This window comes from Ixodes scapularis, unplaced genomic scaffold (assembly GCF_016920785.2).
Source record: "Ixodes scapularis isolate PalLabHiFi unplaced genomic scaffold, ASM1692078v2 ptg001463l_1___fragment_2___debris__unscaffolded, whole genome shotgun sequence".
Classification (NCBI taxonomy): Eukaryota; Metazoa; Arthropoda; class Arachnida; order Ixodida; family Ixodidae; genus Ixodes; species Ixodes scapularis.
In genome coordinates this window covers 71,858-85,656 of record NW_024610153.1, presented here as the reverse complement: position 1 = coordinate 85,656, position 13,799 = coordinate 71,858, and the positions used below count along the sequence as shown (strand labels likewise).

Sequence of the window (13,799 nt, the reverse complement as noted above, 5' to 3'; positions counted from 1 at the left end):
GGGGCAGCCGTCCGCGGTGCGACGGGCATGTAGACGACGGGAGAAGCGGCGGGGGCTTGCGACTGGTTGGCCATCGTCGTCTTCTGCGGCTTGGGCTTGTCCAGGAGCAAACCGTACTCAGGATCCTCTCCCTTGGTGCGGCGGCTGGTCCGAATTTCAGGTTCTGCGGTGAGTGGTCTTCTCACCGAGCCGGGAATCGGACTTGCACTGCGGTCCCTTGGAGGAGAACGCTGCACGGGCATGCGGTACCCCGCACCTCCACCAAAATGTCACGGGTGGTGACCAAAAGAAAACAGGAAATAAACAAGAAGAAATAAACGTTTAATGTGGCGAACTTGTGCCAAAAATAAAAGAGTACAAAAGATAATAATAGAGCGTCGCGGGCGTCGAAGTCGGCGTGGCAGCAGAGTCGAACGCTGGGGCGAGACTGACTCGACAAGGTCGCGGTCGGCCTCTTATCTAGAGTGCGTCGCTATCTCGAAGATTCGGCGAAAGCGGTTCGAGCGTCGCGTGATCGGGGCGAGAATGAACACGCACTTTCTAGAAAACAAATGCAGGGATAAATGATAGAAGTTACGTGCGGTACATGAATAAACGGGAACTTTCTGGAGGACCGTGACCGAGCGTTGCTTTCTCAGCCTTGCGCGCGGCAATATTGATTGCTTTTTGTATACGTGCTCTGTTTATATATAACGATCTGCTAGAGACCCAGAAGCAAATATCATCGGCGTAAAAAGATGTATGCACATTTTTCGGAAGCAGTTTGACAAGATGAATTAGAGATATGTTGAAAAGAGTGGGACTCAGGACACCTCCCTGGGGTACTCCTCTTGTAACTTCATAGAGATCGGTGTCTCCATCTTCAGTGGAAATAAAGATGTGTCTACCATTCAGGTAACCGGAGACCCACGTACATAGTCTTGTACTGAGACCGATCCTTCTCATATCTGTAAGGATGGCGTTATGATCCACAGAATCAAAGGCAGCTTTTATATCAATAAAGACGGCGGTTGTTTTCAATTTGCTCGCATTTGCTTGTTCAACGGTGGATACTAGGTCTAAAACATTGTCAACACTGTTCCTTCCTCGGTGGAATCCTGACATGCATGTAGGAAGTATCTTTCTGTTCTCGAGGTCCCATTCGAGTCGTGACAGTATCATTTTTTCCATGACTTTTTCGACACAGCTCGATAAAGCGATGGGTCAATATGAGCTAATCTCCAAAGGGGTCTTCTTAGGGGGTCCCATACTTAAGCCAGCCAAGTAGAGTAAAGAATCGGCTCAAACCAGTTCGCACTTGAGTGGAACTGGTGAAATAACCAATATTTCATATGCATCACTGAATTGGAACCGAACCAGAACAAAATGCAAAGCTACTGAACCTGGACCCGAACCAAATCGAAATAATAATCGGTTCGACAACCTGGATAGCATTATAGTTGGTGACAGTTTAAAGAGCCCAGTAGAAGCCTTGTCTCCCGCATGCCCCAGTTGTCTTCCACTGAGCTTTCCTCCAGTTGCCTTCCGCCGAGCGACTAAGCGTTACCTAATTACATTTATTTTTTCCTTCTTGAGGGCCCAATGGGGCTTTAAGGCGGGAATGTGGGCAAATATAATACAACTTTGAAACACAAAAAACTAAATAAAACAAAGGCAGAAACAATAGCAACAAAAACTGTGCTTTTTTAAATAAAGTTTTTGCTCGAGGTGGAGCATTTGCTAGGCCTTTAAGCTGTCGCGAACTATGGTGCGAAATTAGCAAAGCCAGTGTGTGCAGGGGAGAGCAGTGGATTTTTATACAACCACATTCAGTCCAGCTTTTGCACCTTTGACTAAACTATAGAGGTCTCGATTTAAAAAAGCCCACTTACTACACTGCGCACCCGGTTAGCATAGGTATGAGTCTAGCACCTTTACAGATTTTGCTCGAACAGGGTAGTGGCACATTTTACCACCTTAGTAAGTGCCCCAGATGAGCATATCCTGCTGCATTAGTCTTTCAGACTTTCAGTACTGAGAGATGAACAAGCGAAACCCCCAATCATTTATTTGTGCAAACCGTGTCACTTTCCATATATGACTGACGAGGTCAGCCTTGCTTTATGAGTGTGCAGTCAATGGATTGTTTATGCATCTTACTATAAAATAAAGAACAAGTACCCACCTCAAAATCGCAAGATAACAACAAAATGTGGGGTGGGCACTTGTTCAAGTAAAATTTATAAGTCCATGCTACTTGTCAAATAGGGTTAATGATTATGATTTCAATGATAATGCTCTAGAATCAAATGAGGGTTGCAGTTAGTTCAAAATGTGAAATCAGCAATTGTTCGCAGTTTGCTCATGCAATACAGCCTAAGCTCATTACAACGGACCCGGTTATAACAGACATTTAGATATAACTAAGGTTCGGATTTTTCAGTTTAAACCGATAAAAACCATTAAAAGTATGCCGAATGCATTTTCGGATATTCGGTTTTAATCGAAAAAGGTAAGTTTTTAGGTTCGGCATTTTCGATTCAAACCGATAAAAACCAATAAAAGTATGTCGAACACATTTTTCTAAAATTCAGATTTAACCGGAAAAGGTTACTTTGACCTTCCAGTCGCACCGCAGAACCGTGGAAAAAAAAGTGGAATGACAGTATCTATCGAAACGTGTCCGAATGTATGGGATATACGGATGCCATCACGACGTTCTGGTTTTATGTGTGCATCATCGATCGGAACGTGAAGTCCGAAATGCCCCATGATTTTGCCATGTACGAGCGTGTTTTCAAACTCCTCGTAAGGAAGACTAACTTGATGCAAGCTCTGCATGCTGTGTTGTGCTTCAAAACGTTGCACTGTGTCTTTTTTGGCGGTCACAATTGGTTGATTGGCCGATTTTGGCTCAGGCAGCACTTCATCTCCTCAGCCTGCCAGTGTCCAGTGTTAGCGTTGAGAGGGCATTCTTGAAACTCAGTGTCATATTAACAGAACAGAAAGAGTGTAGATTGACAAGGAGAACCTAGGAAAGTACATGTGTGCGTGTACTATAATATCACATAATCCTGATATACAGAAGGTGAAGTTTTCTGATTCTGGGCATAGGTTTCATACCTGACTTGTTTGTACTTCTGTATTTTTTTCTTGTTTCTTTTACAGTTGCACAGATTTGCCAAATAAAGTGTCCATTTCTTTTTCAATGTATCTGTGCCGTTATTCTTTGAGTGATCACAAATATCAGAGCTACAAGGATAATCTGATCCGGTGTCTGTTGGTGTTTATTTTATATTCACCGAAAAAAGCCGATAAACTGTTGTGTGCATAAATATACGCCGAAAATAAACGAAAATTGAATTTCAAAATAAACACCGAAAAAAATATGCCGAATTTTGAAAAAATAGAAACCGAAAACGCGGAACCCTAGATATAACATACCGATTTGCGAAGTTCGGTTGGTTTTCGTCTACGTACCATTGACTCAACTTCATATCTGCATACAACATTCTCCTTTTACAACAGACCGAAATCTTGGTCAAAATAGAGGTCTGCTGTGATGAGCTTAGACTGTATAGCCCTAACCGGCCAAGTTCGGTGCCCGAGTTTCTTCCAATTATGTGCGAGCTCTTCCACATTAATAATCACCCCTATCAGACTTTCCGGTTGTGCGGGAAAGATGCGAGAAAGAGCGATGAAATATATAGACAACCACCAGTGGCGTATCCAGGAATATTTTTTGGGGAGGGGAAGGGGGGGGGGCCTTAAGTGGCTTGGATGGATGTCTATGACTTGGGGTGCGGAGGAGGGGGGGGGGGGGGAGTCGAAATGCAGGTGTATATTATAGAGTCAACTGGGTTTTGCGGGGGACTAAAGCCCCATAAGCCTCCCCCTGGCTACGCCACAGGCCACCAGTATCGTGCAGAATGTTTACCGAAAAAGTGTGAAAAATATTGTACTTACAATAAATATTTTCCATATACAGTACAGGGAGAAGAAATATCCAATGAAGTTGAAGTATTTTCCTTTGAAAGTTTTAGACCATTCTATCCTTTCCTGCAAAGAACAGTGCAAGACACATTAAAAAAGATTGAGGTACACCTAAGCATTCCTTATGAGTTGTGAATGCGAAAGCATGCGAGCCGCTCGTCCCTTCCCTTTTTCGTCTGCTGCATACTTTTTGTCGCCGGTCAGCACGTGTGGTCCCTGGGGCACGGTGACCTTGGACGGTCCGTGCCCAGGGGAGGAAGGGAGCGCTGATGGACACGCAGCACCATAGGGTGAGCGGTCATGGAAACTGACAAGTGCAGCGGCCAATGGGAGCCCCGTCGACACGCGCCTGCCAATGGAACCGAAGGATCGGGGAAACTATGTGCCGTCTTCGCGCTTCAAACTGACGACGTCAGTTTGCTTCATGAGACAGTCAATGCTTTCGCACTAAACAAAGATCACTAAGCCCCCCAGCAAGGAGGTGGCTTCTGTCGAGCTTTCCATAGCTGATAATAGCAGATAACATTGTTTGTAAAATTGGCTTTATACCCATTTTGATATTCGGGAAGTTAAACAAATTGCAAAAAGAAACAAATGTGAGCATGTGACATGAACGGATTCATCGTATAATTTGAGAACAAAACTGAATTTCAAATATGAAATGCAGTATAATTGGGTTGTCTACCAAAGGTATGTTTTCAGGTTCCCCGACTTTTCCAGATTTTTCCCAGACCGTTTTGCCGAAATTCCCCGGCTGACTCCCAAGAGGACAAGACATGCTTGAAGTGCACATTTTATGTGTAAACACGGGTACATCTGATGACTTCCCCAGTTAGAACTTCAAGACCTTCTCATTCTAGCACAGAAATGAAATCAACTGCCAAGCTACGGAGAGCTTGTAGAAGTGGTTAATTTAGGAGTGAGGGGAACAGCTCAAAAGACCAGCTATCAAGCTGTGAAGCCAATCAGCAAACGTGTCGTGCACAGGAACGGTCTCTTTAGCAATGACGACAAAGGGGGTCGTTCGTCTTGGTGCGTGCGTTTCAAGACGAGGCGATTCGCTTTGAATCTTCGGGTTTCCCAATAACTCAGGTTCCCAAGCAGAGATTTGCATCGGAACACCGGCTGAGTCACATGCGAGGTGTGTCACGTAACATCCAAGCCTCTTGCTTTCACTTGAAGAAAGGAAATTTAATTTTCCCTGAGCGATACCAATTGGGGTAGAAATTCCTCAACTTTTCCAGACTCGCCAAAATCCTCGAGAAATTTCCGGTTTTCCCAGTGCCCCAAGTTTGTAGGAACCTTGAATAATTCACCCGGGAGAGAAGAAAGAGTCTGATGATGAAATGTTGCTCCTACCATCCTTAGAATGTTACTCTTCTAAAGGTAAAACAAAGTTTAGAGCAATCATGTCCACATCCTTTCCCTTTCGGCCATCCCTAAAATACACTAAAAATTTTCAACTTAAAAAAAAAAAATAATGGCAGCTTAGTGGGGGTGGCCTCTACTCTACCAGCATGTTGTGCAGCTCCACGGTTTCCAGGAACAGCTGTCGACTGAACTCCTCCAGTGCATCCACACTCTGCTTCAGCTGGCCAATGTCTGTGACCATAGTATCAGAGAAAGACCACACTCACACATTGGAACTTCCACAGTGCCATAGGCCACAGTGAAATGAACTTTCAACGACTCCATACCTAAAAGGCTATGCAATATTTTCTCAGAGCTGGCACTGTGTAAAATAAAACTGATAGTCTCAGCGCATTATTTTTATTTGGAGCTCACTTAAAGGGGTTATGACACGCCCAAAATAAAATATGAGATAACTATACTGCTAGGACCCATTGTGTGTTTCTATAATCCTGCTAAATTTGTTTTGAAAATGGCACGATAGTTTTGTGGATAAATCTATTTATACGCGGGTCCCTCGGATCCGCCCCATTCGAAAAGGCCGCCGTGGCTGGGAGGCTGGTGATGTAGCCAGCCTTCTGTGCGGCGTCCCCTTGCACGCACTCACAGACTTGGCTCTCTTGGCGTCTCGAGCTTCAGCTTCCTCATTTACCATCTACGTTTCGAGTACGCGGTCCATGACGATTACGTCTACAGCATCGCTCGCCTTGTCAAAGTGCTTGACATTGATCGCAGCTGCAATGAGAGTGATTACAATCATGAGACGTAGGAAGCTGTTCATTTTGACTGCGACCCGCTGGCAACCAGCTCCAGCGACGGCGAGTTCCGGACAAACTCGCTGTGGTCTCTGTCGTCCAAGAATATATCACAGGCGCATGTAGGGTGGAAGGTCAATGGGCCAGGGGCGAGAGCGAGAATAGCGTTAGGGTTTGCCGTGCTGCGTGAGCGGCTTTGATCGTACCACAATGAGGAGAGCTTAGGCGATCATGGGGGTGCCTAGAATGAGAGAGCATTCATGATCACGTGTTTATGGACACCACGGCGTGACTAACTTGGGCAGTGTCACCTGGTTGCCAGATGAAAATGATAAAAATTTGTAAATTAACTACTGCAATTACCAGAGCTCTAAACATTGCATAACTTGGTGTATATACTAAGCAGCCTATGAGCATTCCATTTCAAAAATAATCTATCCGTTTAATTTTCGTGCCATAACCCCTTTAATTCAAAGCATTTCAATGTCCCAGTGAGCTTTGAATTATTGAGAGTCATCTGTATATAGGAAGTACTGATGCACGGAGCTGACTGTAAGATTCCACTGCAACACCAATTTACGACGATCTAAACCCTTGAATTGGAGGCACAAAAAGCTGGATTCATACAAGGTGATGGTAGACAGCTGACCTTCTTTTGATCCAGAGGGCAGGGAGGTGACGCTCTGGAGCATGCCCCAGATGCCAGATGTCTGGCGGCCAGATCCAGACTGCTGTTTCTCCTTCATTGCTAGTGCTATCCTGGAGAAAGAAATGCAATGCAAACATACACTCTTGCAGCTTTTAGAAAGGAATCAAAGCTAGAGTTATTGTCACTGCTCAATAACGTGGGTCACCTGGAGGTATAGCCGGGCCACCAAGTTAAAGTACCTGAAGTGAAGTTGTCCGCACACTATGGCATTCCACATGAACAAAGTTTCAGTGGCTGTTTCCGACTTCATAATGCAACTATCTAGCATAAATTACACGTACCTTGCAAGCAAAAAAAAAAAGTGTACTAAATGAAATGTGACATACTGTCGAGACCGGTTATAACAAAGTCGGTTATATAACGAAATAGTGGCTATAGCAAAGCGATCACGATTTTCCATTCCTGTTTGCAATTTTTTTATGTATTTGTCTGTTTTTAACAGAAGAATTTAAGTGGCTCCTCAACATATAGCACATTTCGGGAATACTTAAAAAAATTAATAAAATTCGGAAAGTTTACTAATTCCCAAACCACCGCACTTTGCTGTCGCGGCTTAGCAGCCACCCAGAACGGGCAACGGACGATGCTGGAAAGGCTGCCAGTGACAGCCTCTACATCATCGTCTTTATCTGGGAAGCGGCTTTCCGCATCGCACGTGGAAAAGCCATCGTGGCATGTTGATAGGGCTTTCAAAGCGCAAGCGACAACATACCGTTGGAGATGACAAAAAGAGCATAGATTTAAGAGATGAAGCAACTCCAACCATTGAGAACTTTTGCAATTTAATAGCAGACGCCTCCTGGGCAGATTGGCGCAAATACTCCTGCATTTGGTCATTGCGTGGCCAGTATGGCGAGGAAATTGGGAGGAGAGGCGGACACGTTTGCAGAAAGTGAACGTTTTCGAGATTTGACCCCTTGCATGCTGAAGCTCGTTTTGCAAACGCAGCCCACAAACCATGTGACCCCTCCCGAGCAGTTGCCCCCTCTCTTATATCTAGGCTCTATGACGACGAAAGACGGGCTTGCGCATGAACTCGGTGCCATGTGCGCTTCTTTGTTTGCTTCGCGTTTCGTGTCGGTGCTGCTGGTACGTGTGATCGCTCTTGCACGGAAGCCTACGCTCAAACACCGATTCGGCAAATCGTCAGTACTCAATGATGGAGAGTCCCGGCACCGCTGGCACTTCGATAGAGAAGAAGAAGGCAATCTCCTTGAAACAAAGGTGTGCCATCCTTTACAAAGTGCGCATAAATTTAAAGAATGCCGTCCACCACCGGCGTTTTCCATGGCAGCCGTTGCAGCTGTTGACACGATCTGTACGTCGCTTGCAAAATCTCTTCTCGCAGTAAGCGAGAAGCGGCTCCGATCTAGCAGAGAGCAGTGAAGGGAAGCCTCAACCACTTTTTGCAGGCACGATAAACATGTGCCCGTGACGGCCCGTGTTATATTTTTTTCTCGCGTGTTACTTTTATGAGTCCATACATAACCAAGAAGCGGATATAGCTAAGGGATTTCATATCCCCGTTGACTTTGTTATAACCGGTCTTGACAGTAGTGTTACCACACCTTGCTCCCCCCTAGCATGGCTAAACAGGTTCGCTTTCTTATAATGCAGCTTTGTAAATGTTTATAAAATCTATGAGCTTGGCAAATGTAAGCCAAACAAAAATAAAATGAATATAGAGATATAAAAAACAAATATTTGCCTAAGAGCCATTGAAAGCTCAATCATACACAAAATTTGAAGACAGGAAATCTTAAAGGCTACAAATTTACAAGCAATTGGAGCTGCAACATTAATATTTTGGTTCAAATATTTCTCTTGTAAGCGTGGCATTGGGTAATTTCAGTGAAATATGTATGTTAAAAACTGAGGTCTGCTAGTCAGCTTGAGACAAACGAAAAACTTTTAAAACAATGTTGTTTTACCTCGAATGTTTGAGTTACCACAAATTATTAGCGTCACAAGGCCTGAAAAGATGACTGACCTGTTTGACTACTACGGCGAGTCCCAACTTAAACCATCTTCTGAATAATAAAACCATCTATAAGCACGAGAGTCAGGTAACTATTGTCAGAACAGTGGGCAGATCGTCACTGTACAATAACTTTGACACTTGAGCCAGCTTGCTTGAAACGTGCAGGGCTACCACTAAGAAACGTCATTTGCACACATGCTGTTCAGAAGGATGCAGATTGTTAACACGCAAACTAAGCAAATCACGAAGGTAGATGAAGTGGGTCGGGGGCAACGTTACAAGGAGTCTTCTTGGTTTACAGTGAACACTGAGGCTTCCACGAAATTCCTTTCTAAATGTGTAAAACAGTAAAAAGGATGTTCATTCAAATGGCCATTTCACATTTATTTGAGCAAACCTGCCCTGAAAAATTTGGTTTAACTCAATAATCAAGATGTGTGCTTGTCACCTTAACTATAGCGATGCTGTAGCATACCTTTTCTTTTTCATGATGATCACATCCAGGGTTTGAAGTAACTTCTTCTCCATGTTTAACACATCATTGACAGTGACCACCCTGAAAATATTGATTTTAAATTCCAACAGGTCATGATAACTTGGAACAAGGCTCCCACTTTCAACTGAAGTCATATTGTATTTTGTCTGTAAGTCTAACCTGTGTAGAGGTTGCACTTTCCTGTATGGTTGGAGCAATGAAACTGCATTGATAAGTGCGCACACATGTTTTGTCATCATGATATACGTGCAAGCGGGAGACAGTTTCAATATTCTTGCAAACGAATAAAAAGAAATAAAACCCTTGCAAAAAGTTCATTTTTTATGTGCCAGCCTTTGTTTTGCAGGAAGGAAAAAAAAACGTTGTTCCTCCTTTGTCGTAAATGTTGATACAGCACACATCTTGCACAGTTAAGGTTTGTAACTATAAAAAAAAGATGCATACAAGTTGCGCCATCGTGTAGGACACACTGACAGAAATTTGCAAAAAAGCTGCGACTTTTATGCCAGAAAATATGGTAATTATAGTCAGTTCTGATATCATTAACCATGGTCAGAAACAGACCATTCAGAATAATTAGCATCAGTGTTTTAGAGCAGTGCCTCCCAAGCAGTGGAAAATGCAACATGTCCAGACTGGACATGCAAAAGCTTTCTAAATTTATAGCCACTGACAATCTCACTTTGGAATGCCCAGCTTCCAGCAAGTGTCCACTTCCATCCATCATGCTTTGGCTGCATGTGCATGCCCGAATGTCACAAGACGCTGAAGTGTTGTTGAGGGTAGAAAAATCGATTAGAGATAGAACCAGCTGAACGTTCGAAGACAAACAGGGAAAGGTAAGGAAATGATGGACTAGCAACATGTATATTATTAAGGACCTTTTTTCTCATCCTTTACTTTGTATACCCGACACTCAAGTATAAATTTATAATACTAGGAACCTCTTCACATCCTCGAAGTGATAGTAAGAGCATTTTTTTCTTCCTCGTGAAGCACCACGTATGGGGCGTGATGCGTCGCTTCAAGCTTTGACAGACGCACCGTCAATGCGCTGGGATACATGCACAGCTGATTGCTGGTGGCAGGTGCAGTGTGCAAACCACACACTGCTGCAAAAACTGCACGGCAATGGTAGCAGGCAATGGTAGCAGGCAACGTAAGTGGCACTCGGGACAAGAACAAATCTGGACAATAAAATTCTCTCCTCAACTCTAAAACAAAACAAAACAAAAAATGTAGAGCCCTTCCACCTTATGTGAAGATGGAGGACCAGCGAAGCTGTTATCTTTACGACGTCTAGGACGATGCCTAGAAAACGACGTCTAGGACACCCTCAAGGACGACTTTTTGGATGACCTCAAGGGCGACACCTAGAGGATGACACCAAGAGGACGACGCCTAGGACGACCTCAGGGACGACGTCTAGGACGACCTCAAGGTTGACATCTAGGACGACCTCAAGGATGACCTCGAGGACAATGTCTAGTATGACCTCAAGTATGACTTATAGGATGACCTCGAAGGCGACTTCAAGGATGACTACTTTCGGACGACCTTGAGGACAACCTCTCGGACGACCTCAAGGACGACGTCTAGGACGACGTCTAGGACGACCTCAAGTATGATGTTCAGGCTGACCTCAAGGACGACTTCTAGGATGCCCAGAAGACGAGAGGAAGTCGTCCTCTAGGCATTGTCCTCCAGGACGACTTCTAGCACGACGCCTAGAGAAATTCAGGCCTTCCACTCTGGTGAAAACCAGAGTGGAAAGGCTGGAAAGGTTACCACCATCTATGAGCGACAGTGGCAACCAGACAACCGGCAAGCCGGTTGTCTGGTTGCTGTCGTCGCTTATAGATGGCAATAGCTGTCTGGAGTTTTGTGTCAACATTGTTTTGTCCGCAGACACAATACTGGGGAAACTAGCCCTTAAGGGGGGACACTGGCTACAGGTTGAACTTCTGAACTACTCAAGTGATCGTAATTAAATTTGCAGGGGAGATTAAACTTCAGATGTAGGTGTACTGTGCAAACTTTCAGCTCTCTAGGACACCTTTACATACCTGCATAAGAAGATGTGTGACTCTTTGTTAAGAAATCTATGATATGCAAATGAAGTTATTAAGCAGCATTTTACTGCTTGAGTATAAAGAGGGGGATGTGGGACTTCGGGCTATCTAGTTTTTATAACTCAAATGTAAATATTTCAGGAAGAGTGATTACCTCAAAATATGAGATGCATATCTGTCCTATGTCAATTTTTGAAAACTTTTTTCTCAATGATGACTTTAATGTAAAACAAAATAAAGTAGATAGCCCGATTCCCCAGTAAATTTCAGTTAAGAAACATCTTGATTGTGGTATAAGAATATTTTTACCTTCAAACAAAAGATTCCTTTGTATGAAATTTGCAGCCAAAAGTGGAACTGAGAAAAATGCATTCAAACATTGAACTCCTTTACACTTTGTTAGTGCCTCACAGTGTGTTGAAAATATTTTATATCAACATAACTATTTGGCACATGGTTATAAAATTTAGTGTAAGGGTGTTTCTAAAACAAAAAAACCTCAAAATTGAAAAATTAATTTTTTCAAAAAATTCTGAAACTCAGGCCCATGTCCTCCCTTAACAGCTCCACTGTAAAAAAATTGTTTGTACTTTAGTTATGAGGATCCCAAATTATTGGAAATGGTCTGAAAAAGAACAAAAGAGAGGTTGAACTTGTCGGACAAAAGAAACGACAACTAAAGGGGCTCATGTGGTGAATGCATGGTGGGGACCTTGTAATTCATCTGAATGAAGGTGTGTGGGCAAGTTTACGAGAACAAGTGCAACCTCTACGTGTGAAAGCGTACCAGATTCACTACTTCACTGACCTCATAAAGTAAGCCATTGAAGTGTAAGGGTAATTGACAGCACCAAAGCCGGATAGCAAGGCCATGAGAGTCACTCCCACAACACCAACCCGACTGATCACTTGCTCGATGGACAAGATGCCTGCAAAGAACACATCACAACACGCAACAATTCTGTGGAATGGTCTCCCAGAGCTTGTTTGTAGATGTGAGGCATGCAATGAAACACTGGTTAACAAGTCGGTAATTATTTGTATTATATTTGGGCTCAAACCTATGCGTTTGTCCTAATGTTAATCTGTGCCAGTTAGCCCACTCCACTCCTGGCACACGCTAAGATGGGAGCATGCGTGATTGTTAAATCACCGTCACTACTACCTAAAAAGGTATATTATTAATTCCTTAACATTTGACGCCACATAGAAAGTATGTGCAGACATATCTCTGTTGAGAACAAGTGAATTTTGACATTGACACATTTTTTAAGCTCGGTTCTCAAATGATTCTCTAGTAATTCTAAACATAGACACAAATATTTTAGTATTTAAATTAAAAAAAAAATACCAAAAAAAAACAAGTGGTTTACTTGCAAAAGCCAGTCAAAGCTCTAGAATGTTGCCCTGGTGCCAAGAAGAGTATTCATCCGAAATGAAGGTAAGAAAACTCCCATAACCCTAAGTTCAAATCTTGCATTACAAATGCCAAACTTAATCAAACTAAGATGGACCTTTAGCCTGCACAAGTGTAACAAAGCTATCAGTCAAGCCAGGTTGATATGGTCCAGAATGCTGAGACCAGCATTCTGGAACTGCTTTGATGAAAGAATGGTACAAGCTAGAATTTGCTAGGGACACAACCATTTGAACTCCTAGTCATCCTACTCCCACAATAACATTCTTTATAAGAATGTAACAATATTTAGAAAAAATAAAATTTTCTGCTCCAGTTCTGCAATAATTTTGAATGGGTGGAACTAGTATTCTACAATAATCTAAAAATACAGAAGCTTTTCATGTCTCTTATCTAAAGAGTGTGAAGTCACCCCACAAATTTTCTAAAATGGTAGCTTAGAGGGCAACTCTGCTCAATTTCGAAGGTTTTGGGATAATCAGCGATTTCACATGAAAAAGCACTAGTAAAAAACATTACTATCATTTGTTTCACGAAAAATGGGCTATATATCGTTATATCTAATTTTAAACATGAGCAGAAATCGGAACCGAAACTTCGGCTCCGTCTGGCAATATTGGGCTCAACTGCCAAGAACATGGCTATCACGTGGTACGAGATGTCACATGATCCTATATGCAACGACAGGCAGGACTGGGTGGGCGTGAGCCAGGCTCAAGTGTCGTCTGCACCGCACTCTTCACCACAGGACCAGAACACGCTCTCGCTGGATGTCGAGGACATGTATTACAATCTCAACCTCAAAATTCTTCTTAGCTCTGTTTCTGAGCCAATTGAGCCGCATGGAATGACGAGGTTTCAAAACGCGTCCGAAATCCTGGTCGGAGGCTTCCTCAATCTCCTCCGGCTCTACCTGGGATCCACTCTGGTCGAGCACGAGGGAAGAGTTTTCATTCAGAGGTCGGGTGTGTGTATCGGTTCCCGCCT

At 43.4% G+C, this 13,799-nt stretch overlaps 1 protein-coding gene across 1 annotated transcript in view; it reads right to left on the bottom strand.

The window, feature by feature from the left end:
- Positions 1–13,799, bottom strand: part of LOC8053646 (Golgi pH regulator) — a 47,241-nt gene that overhangs the window by 20,382 nt on the left and 13,060 nt on the right. Inside the window, exons 6-10 of the mRNA XM_029972650.3 lie at positions 12,204–12,324; positions 9,303–9,383; positions 6,787–6,896; positions 5,486–5,574; positions 3,946–4,038 (exon numbers count right to left, since the gene is read on the bottom strand). Coding sequence (XP_029828510.1) covers positions 3,946–4,038; positions 5,486–5,574; positions 6,787–6,896; positions 9,303–9,383; positions 12,204–12,324 — 494 coding nt within the window. The remainder of the gene's footprint in view (positions 1–3,945; positions 4,039–5,485; positions 5,575–6,786; positions 6,897–9,302; positions 9,384–12,203; positions 12,325–13,799) is intronic.